The sequence below is a fragment of the Armigeres subalbatus genome, chromosome 2 (assembly GCF_024139115.2).
Source record: "Armigeres subalbatus isolate Guangzhou_Male chromosome 2, GZ_Asu_2, whole genome shotgun sequence".
Lineage (NCBI taxonomy): Eukaryota > Metazoa > Arthropoda > Insecta > Diptera > Culicidae > Armigeres > Armigeres subalbatus.
In genome coordinates, this window is record NC_085140.1 from 215,947,841 (window position 1) to 215,972,594 (window position 24,754).

General features: G+C 38.5%; 2 protein-coding genes across 2 annotated transcripts; one reads left to right on the forward strand and one right to left on the reverse strand.

The window, feature by feature from the left end:
• The first annotated feature begins 5,575 nt into the window (after positions 1-5,575).
• On the forward strand, positions 5,576-6,598 carry LOC134209546 (transcription factor Adf-1-like). Its single transcript, XM_062685534.1, has 3 exons — positions 5,576-5,825; positions 5,886-6,048; positions 6,175-6,598. Exons 1-3 carry the CDS (start codon positions 5,636-5,638, stop codon positions 6,596-6,598), a joined length of 777 nt encoding a protein of 258 aa, XP_062541518.1. The 5' UTR covers positions 5,576-5,635.
• A 3,370-nt stretch (positions 6,599-9,968) lies between these two features.
• Positions 9,969-11,795, reverse strand: LOC134215886 (uncharacterized). Its single transcript, XM_062694976.1, has 3 exons — positions 11,497-11,795; positions 11,219-11,437; positions 9,969-10,963 (listed from the first exon to the last, which is right to left on the reverse strand). The coding sequence occupies exons 1-3, from the start codon at positions 11,595-11,597 to the stop codon at positions 10,036-10,038; spliced, it is 1,248 nt and encodes a 415-aa protein (XP_062550960.1). The 5' UTR covers positions 11,598-11,795; the 3' UTR covers positions 9,969-10,035.
• Between the last annotated feature and the right edge of the window lie 12,959 nt (positions 11,796-24,754).

Sequence of the window (24,754 nt, forward strand, 5' to 3'; positions counted from 1 at the left end):
AGAACGGAATCCGTGATATCTATGAATAGTGGTTGCTTTTGTAACAGCTGTATTCAGGGAGAGTTTCAATGAGTTGGAAAGGCGTACTCTTCGAAGTACTTCGTGTCAAGTACGAGACTGTATTTTCCTGACCTCGTACTCCAATTGGACAGCGGCCAGCAAGTTGAACAATCCTGTGGGTTTGGATGCTTTGATGTCCTCGAAATGCTAGAATTGTGTGCATTACATTTATGGACAACAATCGTGACATAACCAGACTTACCGAGTAATGAGGCGATGAGAATTTCATCATAGAATAAAAAGCATCTGGATATTGGTGGGTAACCCCCAGCATGGAATTCAGCAAACGAATCGCTGGATCCTTGCTCCAATTTTGTAACTCCGTGAAGCTCCAATAACATTGGCGATCCCAATCAAATATTTGACGATCTCTACAGCTAGATTGCTGAAATCCGGTGGGAATCGGTCTTTGGTTAAACGCGCGAAGTATTAGTCTATCAGGACACTCGAGAAACAGTGACGTTATGAGCTGTAGTCATCGAACGACCATTAAACCACATTAAACGACCGGTGGTAATCGGATTTGTTCTAGATAGATCTGATCTTGTTCTAGATAGACCTTGGTAGATCTGTTAGGCGCGTTCCAGTTCCGAGAACGTGGGCTCCGAGAAGTCTGGTATGTATTTGTAAACTTTCGTATTGAGATATCCTATACCGATGTATATGTCGTAATATAGAAACAGCTCGTTGTTTCTGAAATAGTTAACAATTCGATAAGTGAAACAAGAAGCAAATATTAGGTACTTTGTGTATGTGGCAATATGGGCTTGCAAAACTAAAAATCAAAAATATAATTGAGGCAATTTCAGAAGCAGCCTTGGAATAATTTTTTGGCCCAAAAATATTGAGAAAAAGCCCATATTAATCCACCTAGCGGTGATGCAGCCTTTCTCGTGTGTAATAAATATAGTATTTTGGCCATAACTTCTAAGTTCATAATCGAATCCGGTCGATTTTCAATACGAAACAATGAGACAGGTTAAAAAAATTATTTTGATCTTTTTAGTGGAATGTCTTCACTTGTCATAAGACGAGTTTGTACTATCCCATTTAATTCCACCACTTGCTTGTATCTCAACAGATACGTATTTCGACCTCAACAGTAAGGTCGTCTTCAGCGCCTCGTACTTGACTCGACTAGTGGAAGTCAAGTACGAGATACCGAAGACAACCTTACTGTTGATGTCGAAATACGTATCTGTCAAGATACAATCAAGTGGTGGAATTAAATGGGATAGTAGAAACTCGTCTTATGACAAGTGAATGGGATAGAATTCTGCGTCGAATGCAACATCAACAAAGAATGATTAAATCTAAACTATAAAAGTATACTCACCTTCCAGTATCTCGCATACAGTAACTTCCCATTACCGCAGGTACTTGTCTCGGGTAAAGTTTTGTTTTGCACTTCCGAAGCAAAGGTGTCAAACTTTAACACATTCACGTTCAAATCGCACAAGCCTTGGCGTAGCGCTATAGTAGCTGGTACAGAGCTGGGTGGTACGAATATAATCGATTTTCTTATCAAACTGAAGCCAAAATAGTCTATTATGCCGGAGCCAAACATTGAAGATTGTGTTTATGTTCGTTTCAGATCAGATTGAGAAATATTGTTATTATTTGGGAATAAAATAAAAATAAATTATGTTTAAGTTTTGTATGTTTGGTAACAACTATTTTTCCATTATATTTCGAGCGATGAATTAGTAGGGAAACAAATAAAAATCCCTTGTTACGAAAATGTACGAAATCCAACAGTCAGTTAAAGCGGGAATGCAAGCAAACCATAGTTAAGTCATGTAGAGTCTCGCGCATTTGTGTTCCATCATGCAGCATGAAAAGAGAAATTCGAAGAGCGGGAAATGTTTGACAGCCAAGTAATTTCAAACTAATTTTGCTTATGGGATTGGTTTCAAAATATCCCTCTACTCGCTTGACAACAAAAAAGCGTCTCTTTCCGCAGCACCCAGGTACAGAGGGGTTCGTGCAGTGGTTGCTCTGGTCCAGTTCGCACGTAAGAAATTCCGTGTCAAGTGACTTCGCCAGCATAATTTCAACGTCCACCACTGTGAACCATTTCGGGGGTGGCCGTTTCTTTGTTCCTTATTTCTTGAAGCTTCGGATACAGCGATAGTTGTTTAATGTAATTGGTTTCTGGAGTGAGTCCAACGGTGGATGCTTCCGCTTCAAATATTGGAGCCGACGGAGCAATCGCTTCTACAGATGCAAGTCTTTCTTCGCTATCCATCCAATGCCTTATGATTATTTTACTTATGAAATTATAAATTTGTCCTACAAAAAAAAAATTCATAGCACAAATTGAATAAAGTATGTAATTCCAGAACATCTCTGAACAATTGGTCGGGGTTCAGCCAAACCGCACCAAGCGGCTTTTTGACTGACTTGTAATATTTTGTTCACACAAGGAAAACCGGAATCATTTCATATCAATTCATACGTATATTTGATGTATGATATCCTCAGTAATGGGATTGGGGAATATTCAATATGATTTGCGATCAATTAAATCCACTAAACGAAAGCTTGGGCAGAAAATTGGCGATTTTTTTGTTGGCGCTTGGTGTGTTTTGGCAGAACCCCGATCAATTAACAAAGTGGCTCCAACACATTGTCTAAAGTACTAGTTGTGCTAATTCATTTAAATAAAAAAAAATCCTACACTACAGCAGGACTACCCCGAACTCGGAGATTATACTGTTATTTTCAGGTACTTACCATTTAAAACCGTCTTTCCTCACCACTTCGAAAGTGAAGTTGGCCGGAATGTGAACAAGGAAATACGCAGCGTCATATGAAAAACAGCGTCACGTACAATCAGAATACTTGAAAATAAAATAAGTTTTACTGAATTTAATTTAAACTTTAGAATATGGCTTATTATATTTATTTACGAAATTTCGGTGATTTTGATATTTGAACAATGAAAAAAGGGCAAAAAAATCTGTAAAATAATTACCAAACAGTTCTGCTATTGAGTTTTCGGTGAAATTTCTTGAATTATTTATTTTTCTGTTTAATGTTTCCGAATCTTATTGTTGGTAAATTTCTGCTTCTTCTTGCAACTTGACATGCGCGATTGCAGCCTCTCGTCTTGAAAATTTATACTTGTCCATAGAAATACGGAGCCCCCATTCGAATATTAAGATACTGTCAATAAATTCTGTATACTTTTAAAATAAAAAATCTATTATGAAATATTTTGTTATTTTCTAGCTCGAGTGACGATATATGACCTTTCAAATATATGCTAAAAATATGATTATTTGCATATTACTCTATCATATGACGCTTAGGGCATTTTTGGCACATTGTGAAAATTTAGAATCAGTTCAAAAACATTTTTTATTTTATTTTAGATTATTTTATGGAAGAATATTAAGATTGATTTAAAAAAAGTGATATCTCATAAAAACCTGGGGTCTTCCCATATTCCTCCTACAAACACCTTTTGCAATATGTGCATCACACGAGCATGGAGGCGCATGATTACTTACTATGGTATTTTTAGAGCGGCCAATCAATAACATTATTTTTAGAAAATTGTATATTCGTAACGGCTTATCCGACATCAGACATCTAAATCGCCGTGATTCGTGAATGGAGCACTAACAGCAACAGCTTTCCAGCGTCCAGCAAACTACTGGTTTCACGACACATTCGGTTAAAGTGTCTATGTATTACTTGTTACATGTTTGTGATTTTTCTGCGTCTCGTATGAGATAAGGCGCTTCGAATGAAGTGAGAATTGTCGATATATCCCATTTGAAATATACGGTCGTCTTACGTGAAACGTGTCAAAATCGACAATTCTCGAGTCATTCGAGACGTATAATAAGCGCATTGTGTGAATGAACAATACAAATATACATGATATTCATGTTATTTTATCTGTGGATGAGCTAGGCAATTATATGTCCTTATGAGGCATGTGAGGCGCGGATCAAAGACTAAGCTAAAGGACTAGACTAGAACTAGAAGTTTTGTCCTGAGAATTTCACGAGATGGTAGTTTTGAAAAAAAGTGTGTTGTAAAAACGATCGATTTGTTTTCGACAGACTAAAGATATAGTGATTACAAATATTTACCCTTTGGAAGGGTTATCAGCATCTACGAAACACCAAGGTTCGAAGTGCTTCCAGCATAATCTTCGATGCTGGAACTGACTGACTTTTCGCTCTCTTGCTCGTAGATCTTCGTCACATAGAACAAGCCATTTTCCCTCCTGTAAAAATAAAATAGGTTTTAATACGCTTATATTATACTTCTTTATCTGGGCAATTCCATATGGTAGTGTTGAGCAAATTTAGAGGATTAAGAAACATTAAAGTTAAAGTGGCAGATCATTCTACTCAATAAATATTGTCAACATCAACCGTTGGCATTGCACACGTTGCGCCCTGAATTTGAAACTCGTAATTCGGGACTGATTTGCGATTTGGGCGTAACTTATTTTGTAAACAAACATTGCTTCATGGATTCCGGAGAATTCAAGCGTTTTCATCCTAAACTAATTCCCTTATCTGGTAGTGGAAAGCTTAATCTGTCGGATCCATACCGCGGTTTCCTCATGAAATGCTTGTTTTAGCAGGAATTCGCCTTCCAATGTTTGTTTACAAAATAAGTTACGCCCAAATCGCAAATCGGTCCCGAATTAATAGAATTCAAGCTACGAAGTTCATGATTGATGAAATATGGTTCATTAAAACCGATTCACTTCATCTATTGAATTTATAAGTATGCTCAGGGACCCTATGTTAAGCCTTTCCAATCGACTAACAAAATATACCAGAATTTATTAGGGGAGATTACCTCACAGGATCATGCGGAAACCTAAATAATGAGCCTGGTGCTTTCTGGTTGCATCCAACAGCCGCACATATTTTCCCCATCGTAATCTTCGGAAAGTGCTTCTGCTTCTAGAATAGTACACACTTCTGCAGAGGAATTCGAATTTTTCTCTTGAAAAGGCAACAGATGCCAGCAAACATTTTCGTTGTTTATTATTGTAAAATGTTGCCATGACAAACCTTGTACTAAAGTGCGTTCATAGATTACGTATCGTTTGTTGAGATGACATTTCTGGGTACCGAGGATGGTCCATAGCTTGCGCAACTGGAACCACGAAAAAATCGCTAGTTTCTAGTATCACTCCCACTAGTATCACTAGTATCACTCAGTGATAGTCACTCCCACGCAAACCAACACCACCAATAGGTAGCCGAAGGCTTCCCCTACCTGTCTGTGGTGATGGTTTGCGTGGGAGTGCTATCAGATTGGACAAATCGACGTTTGGATCTTTGTTTACAAAATCACATACGTCCTTTTGAATAAGTACCCGAGATTTTTGTATATATATCGTTTACATCACTTAAGCGGGGGCCACAATGCTGCGTCAGCGTTGACTTCAGCGTCAGCGTTAACTGACAGCTCAGTTTGAACTAATGCAATTTAATGCAGCAACCCACAATGGTGCGTTGCGTTAAACGCACCCATGTACTAATAACGCTGACGCTGTGCTAAACTTTGAAAATATTCAAAGTTGACGCAGCGCCAAATGCGAAGATCGGTGTCAGTTTCCGAAATTTATAAATTAAAAACAAAAAAAATGGCTTCTTATGAAGAAAAATTAATTCAGCTGGTCAAGCAAGAGCCATGCTTGTATGCCAAATCTACCAAAGCATATAGAAATAACAACTTAAAAGAGAAAGCATGGGCATCTATTGCTTCAGCTTGTGACAAATCAGGTAGGTGAAAATTTAAAAATATATGAACTATGTCTTCCTAACATCATGCTTCTTCGCAAGTCGATCAAGTGAAAAGTCGCTGGAGGAGCTTGCGGGACCGCTTCGGGAGCCTGAAACGCAAACTGTCCAATGAGTCGCGATCAGGGGCGGCTGCCTCATGTAGTCCTGGATGGCCACTTTACAATGAATTAGTGTTTCTGGATTCTCATATGGAAGCACGGCCGTGAGTATCTGCGTTTACTATTTATTTCGTGAGGTCATAGTTTCGAATCCCTATTCCTATATTCTTCCTATGAGATTGAAATAGTGATCCAAAAAAATATACGAAATTGTTTTTTTTTATTTGCAGAACTTCATCGAACTACTCTTCCCCGAGCATTTCCCAGCAGATATCGCCATCGATTGATGAAGAGGAGACGGAATATGTGGAAGATGATACTGATGTCAGCATGCGAGCCGATAACAACCAAGATACCGCCAACGAAGCTACACCGCACAATAAAGAGGCGCATCAAAAACGGAAGCACGTTTCGGATGCAGTGGACGCCCAGATGAACAACGTCTTGAAGACTGTCCAAGAATGCGTAGAGAGCTGGGGAAGAAAACGTGGACGACACGAACGCTTTGCACTTTATCTTGGCGAACAGATGGAGCAGTTGCCGGTGCAAATTGCTCGTTCGTTAGAAGTAGAATTTATTGCCAAAGTAAATCACATGAGTACGAGAATTTGCAGTTCGATTCAATTGAAACAACAACCTAAAATGAAATACTAATCACTAATCCTTGAAAAACTAATCACTAATCCTTGAAATACTAATCACTAATCTTATCATCAATAAACTATAGCATATTTTTTCGAAAAAAAAAAACAATGCTAAAATCTTATTAATGTATAGCCTTGAATCATGCTTGCTTGAATCATCGAAAACAATATAATCATATGGTACTTTCTTAAATATTATTTCTTCCGGAAAAGTTAATAGGAATGTGTTCTGAGAGCATTGGGTCCCCCTGGTCACATTCCGGAACATTCTGGGTTGCTGCTTCCGCTTGGGGAAGTGGCCACTTTTGATCAGTTCTGAATCTTGGCTTGCGACGTGTCTAACCTCATGATTTTGTGAGAGAAATTCATTGGAATGTATTCTGAGGGCATTTGAATCATCTGGACACATTCCGATTGGATTGCTGGTTTGCTGAGAGAAGTAGCCACTTTTTCATCAGTTCTGAAACCTGGTTTGCGACGTGTCCAACTTTATGATTTTGTGGGAGAAGTTCATAAGAAAGTGTTCTGTGGACATTTGTCAATCTGGCCACATTCCGGGATACCCTGAATTGCTGTTTCCTTCCGAAAGTTCCTTCAGGAATTCATCCAGAAGTTCCTTCCGGAATTCCTCCGGCAGTTTTTAAAGGAGTTCCTCGAGAAATTCCTTCTCGAGGAATTCCTTAAAGAAACTGCCGGAGAAATTCCTGAAGGAACTTTAGGAGGAGTTCTTGGAGGAACTTCTGTAGGAATTCCTGACGGAACTTCCGGAGGAATTCCTGACAGAACTTCCGGAGGAATTCCTGACGGAAGTTCCGGAGGAATTCCTAACGGAAGTTCCGAAGGAATTCCTGACGGAAGTTCCGGAGGAATTCCTGACGGAACTTCCGGAGGAATTCCTGACGGAACTTCCGGAGGAATTCCTGACGGAACTTCCGGAGGAATTCCTGACGGAACTTCCGGAGGAATTCCTGACGGAACTTCCGGAGGAATTCCTGACGGAACTTCCGGAGGAATTCCTGACGGAACTTCCGGAGGAATTCCTGACGGAACTTCCGGAGGAATTCCTGACGGAACTTCCGGAGGAATTCCTGACGGAACTTCCGGAGGAATTCCTGACGGAACTTCCGGAGGAATTCCTGACGGAACTTCCGGAGGAATTCCTGACGGAACTTCCGGAGGAATTCCTGACGGAACTTCCGGAGGAATTCCTGACGGAACTTCCGGAGGAATTCCTGACGGAACTTCCGGAGGAATTCCTGACGGAACTTCCGGAGGAATTCCTGACGGAACTTCCGGAGGAATTCCTGACGGAACTTCCGGAGGAATTCCTGACGGAACTTCCGGAGGAATTCCTGACGGAACTTCCGGAGGAATTCCTGACGGAACTTCCGGAGGAATTCCTGACGGAACTTCCGGAGGAATTCCTGACGGAACTTCCGGAGGAATTCCTGACGGAACTTCCGGAGGAATTCCTGACGGAACTTCCGGAGGAATTCCTGACGGAACTTCCGGAGGAATTCCTGACAGAACTTCCGGAGGAATTCCTGACGGAACTTCCGGAGGAATTCCTGACGTAACTTCCGGAGGAATTCCTGACGGAACTTCCGGAGGAATTCCTGACGGAACTTCCGGAGGAATTCCTGACGGAACTTCCGGAGGAATTCCTGACGGAACTTCCGGAGGAATTCCTGACGGAACTTCCGGAGGAATTCCTGATGGAACTTCCGGAGGAATTCCTGATGGAACTTCCGGAGGAATTCCTGACGGAACTTCCGGAAGGATTCCTGATGGAACTTCCAGAGGAAGTCGTGGCGGAACTTCCAGAGGAAGTCGTGGCGGAACTTCCGGAGGAATTCCTGACGAAACTTCCGGAGGAATTCTTGAAGGAACTTCCGGAGGAATTCCTGAAGGAACTTCTGGAGGAATTCCTGACGGAACTTCTGGAGGAATTCCTGACGGAACTTCTGGAGAAATTCCTGAAGGAACTTTCAACGGAATTACTGAGGGAATTTCTCGAGGAATTCCTTGAAGAAACTGCCGGAGGAATTCTTGAAGGAACTTCCGGAGGAATTCCTGACGGAACTTCTGGAAGAATTCCTGAAGGAATTTTCAAAGGAATTCCTGAAGGCATTTCCTAAGGAACTTCCGGAGGAATTCCTAAAATCCTTAAAGAAACTTCCGGAGAACTCTCGAAGAAACAATGGAATTCCTGAAGGCATTCCTCAAGAAACTGCCGGAGGAATTCCTTATATCCTTAAAGAAACTGCCGGAGGGATTCTTGAAGGAACTTCCGGAGAAATTCCTGAAGGAACTTCTGGAGGAATTCCTGACGAAACTTCTGGAGGAATTCCTGAAGGAACTTCTGGAGGAATTTCTCGAGGAATTCCTTAAAGAAGCTGCCGGAGGAATTCTTGAAGGAACTTCCGGAGGAATTCCTGAAGGAACTTCTGGAGGAATTTCTGAACGAATTTCTGGAGGAATTCGTCTTGGAATTCGTTAAAGAAACTGCCGGAGGAATTCTTGAAGAAACTTCCGGAGAAATTCCTGAAGGAACTTCTGGAAGAATTCCTGAAATCCTTGAAGAAACTGCCGGAATTCTCGAAGGAACTTCCGCAGGAATTCCTAAAGGAAGTTCTGGAGGAATTCCTGACGGAATTTCTATACGAATTTATCGAGGAATTCCTTAAAGAAACTGCCGGAGGAATTCTTGAAGGAACTTCTGGAGGAACTTTCAAAGGAATTACTGAAGGAATTTCTCGAGACATTCCTTAAAGAAACTGCCGGAGGAATTCCTTAAAGAAACTGCCGGAGGAATTCTTAAAGGAAATTCCGGAGGAATTCCTGAAGGATCTTCTGGAGGAATTCCTGACGGAACTTCCGGGGAAATTCCTGAAGGAACTTCTGGGGAATTTCTGGAGGAATTCCTTTAAAGAAACTGTCGGAAACTTCTGAAGGAATTTTCAATGGAAGAATTCTTGAAGGAATTTTCAATTCCTGAAGGATTTTTTGATGGAATTCCCGAAGGAACTTCCGGAGGAATTCCTCCGGAAGTTCTTTCAGGAATTCCTCTGAAAGTTTCTTTAGGAATTTATCCGGCAGTTTCTTTAAGGAATTCCTCAAGAAATTCCTTCAGGAACTCCTTTTAAAGTTCGTTCAAGAATTCCTTCGGAAATTCCTTCAGGAATTCATCCAGAAGTTCCTTCAGGAATTCCTTTGTAAGTTCCTTCAGGAATTACTCAGGAAGTTTCTTTGGGCATTACCTCAGCTATAACCAACCAGATAACCAGGTAGGTATATATATAATAATTACCTGTGGAAATTCATTAACATTTCGTGTGATGATACAGAAAAGATAATAAAACAGTTTTAATTTGCTTATAAATATATTTAGGACATATGCTTGCAATTCGAATTCAATTAAAATGTATGCCAATTAAATGTGTTTTATTATGCAATTGGATGGTTGAAAATGTAATTTGCAAGAGCATCACGGTTTCCAAAAGCAGATCTCTCAGCGTTGTTACCTTTTTGTAAAGACGATGCTGGGATGCCTCTTAATGGCTGTTCCACGAGAGTGCGCCATTCACCCGGGACGTCAATATTGCCATCTCTATCAATTATATCAATGAAACCTGGCGGGCAATACTCAGAAGAGGCATGTCGTTTGACAAAGTTATGTAGAATGACGCATGCTTTGACAACTGCTTCTGCCGAGTTGGGTAACATGACTAATGTATTTTTAAGAATCCTCCACCTGGCGACAAGTACTCCGAAGCTGTTTTCTATAGTCCTCCTTGCTCGAGACTGGCGTTTATTGAACGTTTCTTGTAATGGAGGCAGGCGTAAACCGGGATATGGACGAATGAGATTTTGCTTCAACGGGAATGCCGCATCCCCCACAATATAGTGAGGTAACATTTCACTCGAATCAGGCAATTCACAGGGAGGCGGGAAATGGAGCTGGTTACTCATCAGTCGTTTTCCAAACTCGGAGTTGGCAAATATGCCTCCATCGCTATTGCCGCCGTAGCCTCCTACATCAATAGCTATAAAATTATAATTGGCGTCGCAAACTCCCAGTAGGTTGATCGAATGGAAATGCTTGTAGTTGAAATACAATGACCCACTGTTTGGAGGGCATTGTATAGCTACATGTTTGCCATCTATTGCACCACAACAGTTCGGGAAGTTCCATAATTCATAGAACTCACTGCTGTACTTGTTCCAACCATTTTCATCGACCTCGGGCATGTAATCAGACACCAGACACTCCCATAGGACACTACACACTTCAAGAGATATCATTCTGACAGTGGAGACACCCATACGGAATAGTCTAGAAATGACGTATACCGACGAACCGTGCGCGAGATACCTGTAATAGTAATAAAAATAATATAAATATATATTTTTCATTCAATACTGCATTGAACTGATTAGTAGTTCTTAGGTTTAATCTGCGTTTAATAAGTGTTAAATGAAATCATATCTTAAAGGAATTAAAATAGATGTTAGTGCTTTTAAAGTTCAATTGCAGTTTAGTTACCTGCAAGAATTGAATGTCAACTGTATAATAATCTATATATTAGCAAACATATTAAAACTATGCATAGCAAAATAGAACACTCACATCAATGTCATAAACAGCCTGCATTCCGCAGAAATAGGTGTACGAAAGGAAAACTTTTGAAGGCGGTCGCCAACTTTGCTCAGAAGCAAGTCGAATGATTCCGGATTCATTCTAACTGACTTTACGAAGTACTCCGGGTCTCTTCTCCTCATGAGCTTGTAGTCGGTTTCAAAAAACCCCTTCTTGTCCCGGTCTTCATTGGACGGTCGGACCCACCATCTGCAATACGAAATTATCACGATAAATAAGACGGAAATAATTCCAGTAAAATTACTTACCTCCGTTGAACTCTGCTTGTGCCACTACGAATTAACTTCCGTAGCTCGTTCACCACGGACAGTATTTCAACAACTTGCGGCACCTCTTCAATGAAATCCATTCTTTTTTCGGATTTGTTGGATGAAATTAATTATATGTAAGCTAGGAAAACCTTTCCCAGTTTTTTAATAAAATTTTTAGAAATACTTTACGCAGTAAAATAGTTTGCACAAAATAATATGTAAACAACACAAGATGCGATGACAGATCAGCAGACAACGCAACGCAACATTGTGTGCGCTCAATACGTTAACGTATCCGTCAACGTTTTTAGTACTTTGAAGGATGCGTTAAAGCTGACGCTGAAGTCAACGCTGACGCAGCATTGTGGCCCCCGCTTTATAAATTGTTCTGCAGACTTTTTAATCTTGCTAATTAATTCAGTGAACAATTTTGTTTACTTGTGTACATTGTCAATGTTGTTTCACAGTCATTTTACCTCCTTATATACATTTCATTCGTAATATTCTTTGAAGTCAAATAATTTACCATCTTCGCAATATAGTGTTGACCCGATTTGGTCTACCCTGATTTTATCACATTTTCGACCCGATTTTACAACCCCATTTTTTTTTTTTTTTAATTTCAGTCGTTCTTTTTGTTTTCGTAAATAATACAATACCGTAAATAATACAAACAACAGTGATTTTCATGAAATAACTTTCACCGCTTGTGGTTAATTGTGATTCGTCTCTAAGTGCCTGTCCAGGATTTTGAAAGCATTTCGAGAAGAAAATACTGGAACCGTACACGCATTTTGCCTTTATAATGCATAAACTGGTTCATATTTGTAAAATGAATTAAAAATTGTTTTTTTTTTCGATTTTGTCACATTTTCTATTTTATAACCCAAAAATCGGGACATTACTGTATTATTTACGTTCTCATTTTATTTCTCATACAAATGTAATTCTCATCCATTTTGTAAATATATACATTAAATATTTTCCGTATACTCTTTACATCCATTTTATTCATGTATTTATTTTTATGACTCCAAAATCATTAATTCATTTTTTATTTACTTGTAGAGGATGTTTAATTTTTACCAAAGTTTTAAAGCTGGAGCTGAACTAAGCTGAACCGATTTGACTGCGGAAGCCACAACAGCCACAACGGCTACAGAAACTTCCATAGCTACGAACTCCAATCGAACCTTTGAAGCTGCCAAATCGGCCACAGTTAGTTATGTGGACCACTTCCGATAGAAGAAAAGAGGTACTAAACGCATTGTTATCATGTCATTGTCTCGGATATTCATGATGCGTCCTGTTCAATTTGGAGCTATTTTGATAGTGGATAAACTGGTGAGCATGTTCCAATTCTTTCTTTTCTTTCTTTCATTTCCTTGTAAATTTAAAAATTGAAAAATTGAACACTAAATACGTACAGGGCATAGTTTGTTACTATCGTCGCGAATATTGTAGGAGTCCCAGGTATCCAGTTCACGCTTTAGTTAGCAACGGTGGCTCTTCTCGACCTTCTATTCCCTGAGTAGTTAGTACGAATAAGGACGTCTTTGTGAAATTTTGCTGTACCTGTTATGAATAACTTACATGCCGTTCCCTTCACTTCCTGAAGCAACTTCTTGCTTCAGGGGTGAATCCTTTGTAGTACTGGTCTTCGTAATAAAAAGGGAACCATTACGGAGCATGAGATATGATCTAATTATTCGTAGTACTACTTGATCAACGCCCCAGTTGGGTGAGGGGTAGAGGATGACACACACACACACAATAACCAAAATAAAATGACACATGTACGTACAGGGGGAGAGGGGGGTCAGTGATTTGTGACAGTTTGTGACATGAGGGGGGGAGGGGGGTTGAAAATGCCGAAAAACGATGGACGTAATTTTTGAACGATCCCTTAATGATCTACACGGAAAAAAATATTTTAGTAACATCCCGCATAATGAAAAACGACATGCCATATAGTCAAAATTACATATGCGTTATAAGATATATTGTCACTATTCACTTCGTTGTTAGCATACAATTTTAAGCTTGATTCACCATACCAAGCCTACATCAACACTTACTGTTAATACATAACATGCTGTCGATGTGTAATTATATAGTTCTTGAATTGTACATCTACCAACTGATGTATGGTACATCGAAAATTTTGTTCGAAAAAACGACCAGATTTAAATGTTAATTATACTTAACCGCCCATTACTCATATGGTAGTTTGGCCGTTTACCATCTGAGCTACTGTTGAAACAGTATATGAGACTGTCTATTTATAGTTAACTACTATTAGTGAGACCATCGCTACAATACCACTTATTCTCTTCAATTATAACAGATGCGGTCTACGTATGGTCCATGATTATGCGGGATTATTCTCCATTCTCGCTGTCCGGAACATCTTTTGCTGGCGGGGAGGGGATCTATACGATTTGACAGTTAGATCTATACGATTTGACAGTTAGGTACCACGCATGTTTCGGACAGCAGATCAAAGGGAACCGAAGCGATAATCTTATCTGGGTAACTAATGTCGTTTTCGTTTATTCCGGACGGTGTACATTATTGTGCAACATTATTGCCACCGCAAATACGAACGGTTCGGGTGCAACTTTTTGACTGCCAACACATGTTTTCGATAGTGTTGGTGTTGTCGTCAATCAAATCCATCAAATATCATATAGCGAGTAAATATTATTGAGATTTATGCAAGGATGTAATATTTGTAAGGATGTAATATTTTTGTCTTGTTTTTAATGTTTTTTTTTCTAAATATCTACTTTATATTGCACAAAGTATTACACAAATTTTGTAATTTATTTTGCAAATTGAAAACGTATAAAGTAGTTTCTTATGCGTTTTGTGTATTGTTTGTAACATATTTAAATGTAGAAAAACCTTCAAAAAAACAAAGGGCCCTTGTAGAATTTGATAAATTGTGAATGTTAGAAATTCATGAAATCTAGCCGTTTATATTTATTTGAAAACTATTAAAAACGAAGATCGATTAATATACCGCCATCGGGGTTAAGTTGAGTTAAGAATGAGTCATCGCTGTTACTGGCAGCCAAGAGGTCGATAACAAATCGTTGGAAAACGACTCTTATGGTTAATTAGTTTTCTTGCTACTAAAAACATTTTAAGTTGTTGACAGTGACCTATTTTCAACCCCATTTGATTCTTTGTCACCCCCAATGACGGTATCAAAATCGGAGGTCGTAGGCCGTAAACTATTTGTTTGTGCGGTGTACATTCCTCCAGACCGAACTCGAGACTTGGAACTCATAGACACGCACTGCCGATCAGTCTTCTTTGCGTCGGAAATAGCGTCTCCCAACGATGAAATCATCGTTCTGGGCGACTTCAACCTTGCAGGAGTCGCGTGGGTTCCAACTCACAACGGTTTCCTACGCCCTGATCAGGAGCATTCCTCGTTTCACCCGGGAGTTCTCAGGTTGCTGGATAATTACAGTACTGCAACGTTATCTCAAGTTAATTGCATCGTGAATGAGAATAATCGCTTGTTGGATCTGTGCTTCGTCGGCGGTCGTTACACCGCTCCATTTATTTCCACTGCACCTGTTCCTTTGGTCAAGGCTTCCCCTCATCATCCATCTCTTGTCATTGGAGTTGATAATGATGACGTCCATGACTATGTTGGTACTTCAACGGCTGTGTCATATGTTTTTCGCAAGGCGAATTATTGCAGTATTGCCGAAGTGCTGTCTAACTTGGATTGGCAGAGTATCCTCGACCCGGCCGATGCAAATATCGCTGCACAGACTTTTTCTCATGTCTTGGCATATGTCATTGACAGACATGTTCCAAAGAAGATTGCCCATACCGACTCTAAGGTTCCGTGGATGACAAATGACCTTCGTTCGTTGAAAAGGACAAAAAAGGCCGTCTTGAAAAGATTCACAAGGTTCCGCACTCTTCCCTTGAAGCACCATTATGATAGGCTGAACAACGAATACAAACGGTTATATCGTTTCTATTTTAAACGTTACCAGCGGAGGATACAGCAACGGCTTAAAACCCATCCGAAATCCTTTTGGAACTACGTAAACGAGCAGCGTAAGGAAGTAGGTCTCCCATCGTCCATGGTCTACAATGGAGACATGGCTTCAACTCAACAAGAGATTTGTATAACCTATTCTCGGCCAAGTTTGCTAGCGTGTTTGTCAATGAGCGCCTCTCCAATGACTCCATAACCAGCGCAGCGGGTAATGTACCCTTAACGAATCAAACCAAGGGGTAAACCACTCGGCACAATGTGCCGGCGGCACATTCGGCACACTTTCGGCACGTCTGGGCACCATTCTTAGCGTTTTTCTATTTTGACAGCTGAGCTTTGTCAGCTTTGAAGTGTCAAGCAAGAGTGTAAAAGCAAACAAAAATAAACCATCATTCGCTCCTTGGCCGTTGAAGTAGCAACATCGTGAAATCAACGAGGCTTGTGAATTTGGTGCGCGAAACGTGATTTTTCCAAACAATCTTTTGAAATACCCAAATCTGTAAATAACTGTACATATTGTAGTGATAAGATCATATCGACATAATAGCAAGTAAGTTAAATATTCTCCATTTGTGATTTTTCTAAGGTTTAAGTTAGTGAGTAGTTATTGAGGTCAAGGTTAAGTTGAAAAAAAAAAGTACAGTCGCGAAAACACATGGTAATGAGCAGATGAATTGGGACGACGACGAAGATGACAATGGAGGAGATCCACAATTGATGGCTCCTCCAACAACTGCAATAGAAAAAAGGAAACTCCGATCGAACAAAACTTCAGGGAAAAACGACAGTGACGAGGAAACAAATAAAAGTAAACGAAACAAGACAACGGACAATGAAATGCATAACGGAAACAAAATGGCGGATTTGAGCAAGACCAAACGTGATCACTCGTTGAATCAAGCGACGGGCGCCATTGCAAAAAACACAGGGAAGATCGCTAGAGCAAACAAAGACAAAATAGACGGACAATACATAGACAACTGGACCAAGAACCAAGAATCTACACAACATTTATAATTGAAAAAAGAAAAAAGACGAAAATGGAACTGAAAAGGAATACAATCAGAAAGAAAAATACCCACACCCAATGGAAGTAGCAAAAATGCTGCAGAACATTGGCGTTAAGAATTATCGAGAAATGAAGTCAGTAGGACGAGGTCGATTTCAAATAACATATGACAAACCGCGAGAAGCAGAACAGTTAATAAACTCTAAATTGCTCACAGACGAATTCGGATACACGGTATTTGTTCCAGGTCGATTCAAAGAGAGTATTGGTGTGGTAAGAAATGTGCCCCCAACTCTCAATGAAGATGAGATCTTGAACAACATATCCTCCGGTAATATACAAATTCAGAAAGTGGAACGAATAAACAGAAAAGTAGCTGATAACAAATTCACTCCTACATACTCGATAAAAATTTACGCGAAAGGACAACATCTCCCAGATTCAATAATGATCTACGGAATACCGGCGCGATGTGAACCATACATTTTTCCATTGAAGGTTTGTAATAAATGCTGGCGATTTGGTCATGTGGAAAGATTTTGCAAATCACAGAATCCAAGGTGTAACAACTGTGGAAATGAACATACAGAAAAAGAATGTCAAAATGAAACAACTACATGTGTGAACTGCAAAGGCGAACATAAAGCTAACGACAAGGAATGCCCAGAAAGAAGAAGACAAGACAAAATCAGAGTTGACATGGCAGTAAACAAAACCTCATTTTTCGAAGCAACTAAAAAATACCCCAGAAATAACATAAGCACAGTTCAATATCGACTGGAATCAGAGAAACAATTTCCGTCACTCCCCGAAATTGAAAATGAAACGCTCTCAAAGAACTTTGCTCTTCCAAGAAAAGACAAAAAGAAAAACATACAACAAAAATACACATTTCCTCAAGCAGAAATTATCCCTGAACCACAACACACTTTCGAAGAAAACCCACACAGAACATCTGAAATAGAAAGAATCACACAACACATCCAAGAAGAAATAATCAAACAATTGAATTTGAAAAACATAGTAGACAAGATTAAAGCCATACAAAACAACATTAGTCAGAACACACAAAAACAGATACAATAGAACAAGATTTGTTAATAATAAATATCAGCAATGAACTAAATGCAATAATTAATCCAGAAATAAATATCTAAACAATCTAAAATGGACTTACAAAATAACAGAAAACTAACAATCATCCAAAATAACGTTACGAGTATCCGGCCGATGGATACTCGTGAAGTGATCAAACAATTTATGAACCAAGAAAAATTGACATTGCTATACTTAACGAGATATGGTTAAAACCAAATGAAACATACAAATTTACAGGATATACATTCATAACAGAAGTACGACCTACCGGTTATGGAGGTTGGATTCCTCATACATAAAGATATCAGTTTTAAGCAAATTAAATTACCGGATCTAAAACCAATTGAAGTAATAGCTATAGAAACTATAAATACAATACCTAAAATGCTAATAATTTCTATATACATCCCACCATTACCCGTTAATAATACCGATATAATACCGAAAATACTAGATATTATTGAACAAGTAAATAAACCCACGATACTAGCAGGAGACTTTAATGCTCATAACTTAATGTGGAATCCATACCATCCAAACTGCCCGAGAGGAGAACTTATAGAACATTTAATGGAAAATAGAGATTTGACTATACTAAATGACGGCACAAGTACACTCATTAAACCACCGGATACAATACCTTCAGCAATAGATCTAACTTTTGCAACATCAACACTAGCCAGTAAAATAGAATGGAAAGTACTGAACGTAGATTTTTTTAGCAATCATAAAGTAATCAAAATAGAAATAGAAAGCTCGAATACACCACAACAACACAATGCACAATATCTAAATAAGAATCAAGCAATAAACAAAATAAACAATCTACAACCGCAAATGATCCACACACCAGAAGATCTCCTCAACTCATAGAAGAAAGTATCCAACTATCAAAATTTACCATAGATAACCATAAAAACCAAACACACCGAAAAAATGGTGGACAAAGAAAATAGAACAGCTATGGAAGGATAAAAATCAAAAACTAGTAGATTTTACACAAACCATACATATGATAACCTATTGGAATTTAAGAAAACAAGAGCAATTCTTAAAAGAGAAATAAGAATCGAAAAAGAAAAAGTTGGAAAGAACTAACAGAATCAATTAATCCGGAAATGCACCAGAGAAAATTATGGGATACAGTAAAATGATAAATGGTGGTAGACCCTCAAAAATAATAATAACCTACTAACGGATAAACAATTGGCATCACAATTCATAACAACTAACTTTCCGAAGCTAAAAGAATTAAATTTCATTCCAACACCAACTAACAGACAAATAAAATAGATTTTTAGAAATCGATAAAATCATTAATAGCAAAAAGACCATTCAACTCCCGGAGTTGACGATTTTCTTTCTATATCTTGAAACGACTGAATTTGAACATGAAAATCAGAATAACAGAAATTTTAAACGAAGTATTAGATACCGGTAGAATTCCAATTGAATGGCGATCCATAAAAATAATTCCAATTTTGAAACCGGAGAAAGACCCGAATTCACATGAATTTTACAGACCCTTAGCAATGTTAAATATTCTCCTCAAGCTCATTAACAATATTGTTAAAATAGATTGGTGGATTTCTTAAATACAAATAATATAATACCAATCAAATCATTCGGATTTAAAAAACACACATCAGCTCTAACATGTGTCAACGCATTAATTTCTGAAATACATCAAGCAAAACGAGAAGGAGAAATTATCATAGCCACATTTATTGATTTGACAAAAGCATTCGATAATGTGAACATCAGTAAATTACTAATAGCACTGAAACAATATGAAGTACCAACTGAAATAATAAACTGGATATACTATTATTTAAAAGAAAGAAAAGTAATACTGAAATTCAATGATAACACAGAAATAACACAAATAACAAACTCCGGTCTCCCACAAGGTTGTCCATTATCCCCAATACTCTTTAATATTTACACAAAATAGTTAATACAATAGTTAGACAGGACGAAATTTTAATACAATTTGCAGATGATTTCACAGCAATGACAAAAGGTTTTAGTACAGGAGTAGCAGCTAACAGAATGAATAATTTTCTAAGACGAATCCACGAAGCGTTTAAAGACCTAGGATTAGAAATCAATCCAACAAAGTCTGCATCCATAGTGTTTAAAAACAAATTTGATCCTAACATAGACATCAACATAAATAACAGCCCGATAGCTATCAAAGAAAACCACAGAATATTAGGTATACTAATAGATCACAAGCTTAACTACAAAACACACATCAAATCTACAATAGTAAAGGCTAAAAAGAAAATTAATATACTGAAAATGATCAGCAGAAAGAAAAGTGGAGCACATCCGGAACAGATGTTACGGATCACAAACGCATTAGTCAGACCTCAAATAGAATATGGAATAACAATAATAGCAGCAGCGTCCAAAACAGAATTTAAAAAACTAGAAACGGTTCATCATTCAGCAATCAGGACCTCGCTGAGGCTATTGCAATCAACTCCTAACCATGTCGTTCTATACGAATCAGGGGAATTACCACTAAAGCTTAGAGCTGAACATTTAGCACTCAAAGAAATAGCAAGAACAATCTTCTATGAGAATAGTCCAATAGTATCTAATTTATGGGAAATAATGCATATGAATCACATTCCAAAACACGCCTCATACTTAGAAAAAACAGCTTCAGTAAACAATTATAACTTTTTACAAATGGGAAAAAGTTGAACTAAAACAGGAAAAAGATCAGATAAGGAATAAAATTATTGTTTACGACGAAATTAAAGGTCTAAAAAGAAAAACTTACCAAAAAGCATACAAAAACAATAGTATCAGAATTAATACAAACTAAATACAATACAGGTTACCATATTTTTACAGACGGATCAATAATAAATTCACTAGTAGGAATTGGTTACTATGATCCACAAGAGAAGATATCATACAGTGGAAAACTTAAAACAGGATTCACGATCATGAACGCAGAGATTGTTGCTATACTAAAGGCAATAGAATATTGTAAAGAAAAGAATATACAAGAACTGAACATTTTACAGATTCAAAAGTGCATGCACGCTGTTGAACAAGGAAAATGAAACGGATAATTACTTAATAGAGGAGTTGAAAAGTAAAATATTGGAATTAGAAATACAGACAATAAAAATTCAATGGATACCAGGACATATAGGTCATATAGGAAACGACAGAGCAGATAATGCCGCGAAATTGGGAATTACAAGGAATGTAGAAGAAAATTACAGCTACACTATAGGTGACATGCAACAAATATTCAAACAAGAAACATTAAGAATGTGGCAGGATAAATATTCACATGAATCAACAGAAAAGGGAAAATTTCACTATACACATGCCAAGACAGTTACACTAAAACCATGGTTTAAACACTTTGACCTCCAAACGTTAGATATAATAAGACTAACAAGAATTAGAACCGGACATACTGCAACTAAAGAACGACTTTACAGTTGGAATTTGATAAGAGACGACCGATGCGAACATTGTAACACGACAGAAGATTTAATACACATGCTGTATGACTGCTCTAAACATAGCTTAACTAGAAAATACCATCACATGCTTGAACAAAAAATCGATTTACCAGTTTTACTAGCTGACCTTAACGTTGATAACTATAAATCACTGGCCAAATACCTGAGAACAATCAACGCAAATGTTTGAGAAGTATAAATAAATAAATATACAAAAAAAAAACAAATGTAAATATTATCATTTATGTCGATAAAATGAGCTTATCGAAACAAAAAGTACAAAATTTGCCACATGGGATATCAAAAGTCGTGGTCGATATTCGATAAGTGTGACAGTTGATAACACATACATTCACAAGCCTTGGCTGTATGGATCGATAGGTCTGAGCCAAAAACGAAGAAAAGAAAAAAAAAAAAAATAAACCATCAGATTCAGCCGATTTAGCCTTAATCATAAAGGAAATTGAGGACTTCCATCGTATTGGTTAACCGTTGGCCACCTTCCCGGAGAAGCTTTGAAACCCCTCCCAACAAATATGTGGCTGATCTAACGATCTAACTTGTACCACCAGTTAGAAAATCAATCTAGTATTGATTGCAAGGGATCAAAGGACTGAGCTCTGGTCACTTCCATCAGCAACTTTAGCAGACTTTGGGTACCAGCGGATCGACGGAGAAGGAACTGGCCAATGCCAATGATAAGAATCAGTCGGAACCAAAGTGCAGCGAGCACACCTAGTAAGCAAAACGATGTTTTCAGACACCACCCGACATCAGTGCTGAAGATCTAAGTTGAAAAATAAAGTGTATCAGTAGGAAGATCGAAGAAATTAAACGGCCAAGCAGTATGAAGAAGTGTAGGGCAACAGATGGTACCAGATAATCCAAGCGTGTCATTGACTTCTAGGAGAACTACGACCCAGCGGAAGTAAGTCATACGGGTTTCGGACTAATCCTATCTTGAGAAATTTAAATCAAAACCTTGTGCTTTCTGTACTGGAGTTTGGTTTTAAACGATATACTGTTCTGTGCTTGCTGTTGCGTCAGTATCGAAGTAGTGTTTTAGTATTTTAACACACAATCAGTATAGAATTTAGTATTTTCTAGTTATATCCAAATGTATGTATTTAAATAAGCTATAAAAATAATCCTTAGTACCTAAATGCATTAAGTTTGGCGCGGCAACGCCCAACCCTGGACGAGTCCGTTTTTCTTGGTATGTAGTGGTTTTAGTGGCATGTAGCATAGATATGTACAAACGCAATGGTCTGAACCGTCACCTTCTGTTTTTGTCTTCCAGAAACAATCCTATGTTGGTATTATGTAGCAGACAGTAGCACAACAGGAAACTATGGAGGCACCGGATTTATTTATTGGAGGAATCAAAGTTTATTTTTTGGACACTATCCTGCTGATAGAATGGATTGTGCTATATACTACAATATGGAAAAGGCCGGATCAGGTAAGCAATCTTAGGTTAGATTAAGGAGGGAAGGCTATGTCATCACTATCACAGATTATTCGAAATCTGTCAAAGAAGAAAGGACAGAACATTTTCTACACACTTATTGTGAACGAGCACCCAAGATTGATATCTCTGTAGATCTACCGGATTAGGCAATTGTGAGTAATATTCAGCATGCAGAATAAAAGGCGTGGTTTGCTCAATCACTGCAACTGGACGAATTAGCTATCCGAATTCAGGCATCAGGTCAACTATCTTCGGGGGAAACGAAAAAGATTATCAGATCCCGAACACGTTCCTTCGTCTGTTTTTCGAATTGTATCTAATCCGATGATTTCCAATTCTACACCGGTATCTTCTGTTGTGACTCCTCGATCTCCGACAGAATCAGCAAAACAGTGGACGAAAGGGATGGCTATAACAAACTGCAGCAGCTGTTGATGCTCTTTTTAATATCATGGATGCTTTACGCAAGGCCGGAGAATAGTACACAAGCAACTTTTCGACAATAAAATTGAAGACCACGCTCAGTCTTGGAATGTTGGTAAACCACAATTCCTTTTGCTAGAAAACCGAACGAACCTGTATTTGGACAATAAAGGAGGTTCGTTCACCCACCAGGTCAACATCAGCCCGCTGAATGTAATTCTACAAATTATATAAATCTAGACAAAGCTGCAGCGTAGCCAAGCAAAGATGCAAACATCCGCCGGTAAAAAGTCTACATTGCTGTTATGGCTCCCATGGAACACACTAGTTGAGCAAATTACAATTCCTGGTTCCTGTCATCAGGAAAGCAAAATTTTATCTAACTTGTAAACGAAACTTCCCTTGAGCTGCCTTGCTGGTTACATTTAAACTGCGTAGGCCTTGTTAACTCTTCTTAGGTTAATCTTAAACCTGTAATATAATACTTGGGTTAATACTAAGATCACCATCCTGTGCTGGTTCACGACACAAATCATCATGAGGCCCCAAACGCGAAAAGGTTTTGGTAACGGCAGGGTTTCATGCCGATCCAAAGATCCGTCCTTTCAAATCAGAAGCTATGCACGCGTATGCTTATGGTTTCTCTTTCACATTTCTTTATTTCTTTCACAACGTGTAACAAAAAGGCTATATATAGCTATATATAATATAGTTTATTTTATTTCATTAATTTTATTGGTGGGTAGTCGGGTACAGGCTATGTTTGTGCTATAACTCCACTCCAGAAACGAAGTTTTGATTGAAGGCACGGATGCCCGACTTTATTCCAATCCACTTGTTCAAAAATCCTTATAAAAATTAAAGTTGAAAAATTATTGGATAGAGAATTGGCAAGAGAATGCGCTTGGTTTTTATTAAAGGTCATTAATTTCTTATTGTATTCCTGCCACAAGGGACGAATCAGATCCATAAACAAAATATATATATGGCTTTTCAAATTTCTCGCAGGATGTCTATCACTATGAATCCAGTAAATACTTAAAGTGTGATATGGAGTTGGGTAGTTGAAAATCATATTTTTGCGTAACGCAATGATATTTTTGATTTCGAAATTTTCTCATCATTCATAGGCATATAGTATTACACTCTTCCATTTCAACGAACAAGATTATTCGATGCATCGCTTTATTCAAGAACAAATCCTTATAAATCCTTCTTCTTCTTCATTGGCATTTTTTTATTGTCTTTATTAATGAGGTTTTCGGCCCTTGACCGGTTCACCTCAAGGTTCATTGGCATTACATCCCCCACTGGGACATTGCCGCCTCGCAGATTAGTGTTTCATTAAGCAAACTGCGAGGTTTCTAAGCCAGTTACCATTTTTGCATTCGTATATCAGGCAAACACGATGATACTTTCATGCCCAGGGAAGTCGAGACAAATTCCAAATCGAAAATTGCCTAGACCGGCACCGGGAATCGAACCCAGCCACTCTCAGCATGGTCTTGCTTTGTAGCCACGCATCCTACCGCACGGCTAAAGGGCAAGCCAGAGTAGACGCGACGAGCGATGCGACGCGACACGACACACGTAAAAGAATAACAATCATTATCAACAGGCTGTCAAATTGCACTGTCGCGTCGCATCGCACGTCGCGTTTACTCTGGCTTGCCCCTAAGGAGGGCCGTTATAAAACCTAAGCCTTTCTAAATGTTTTAAGTTTCCGCTTG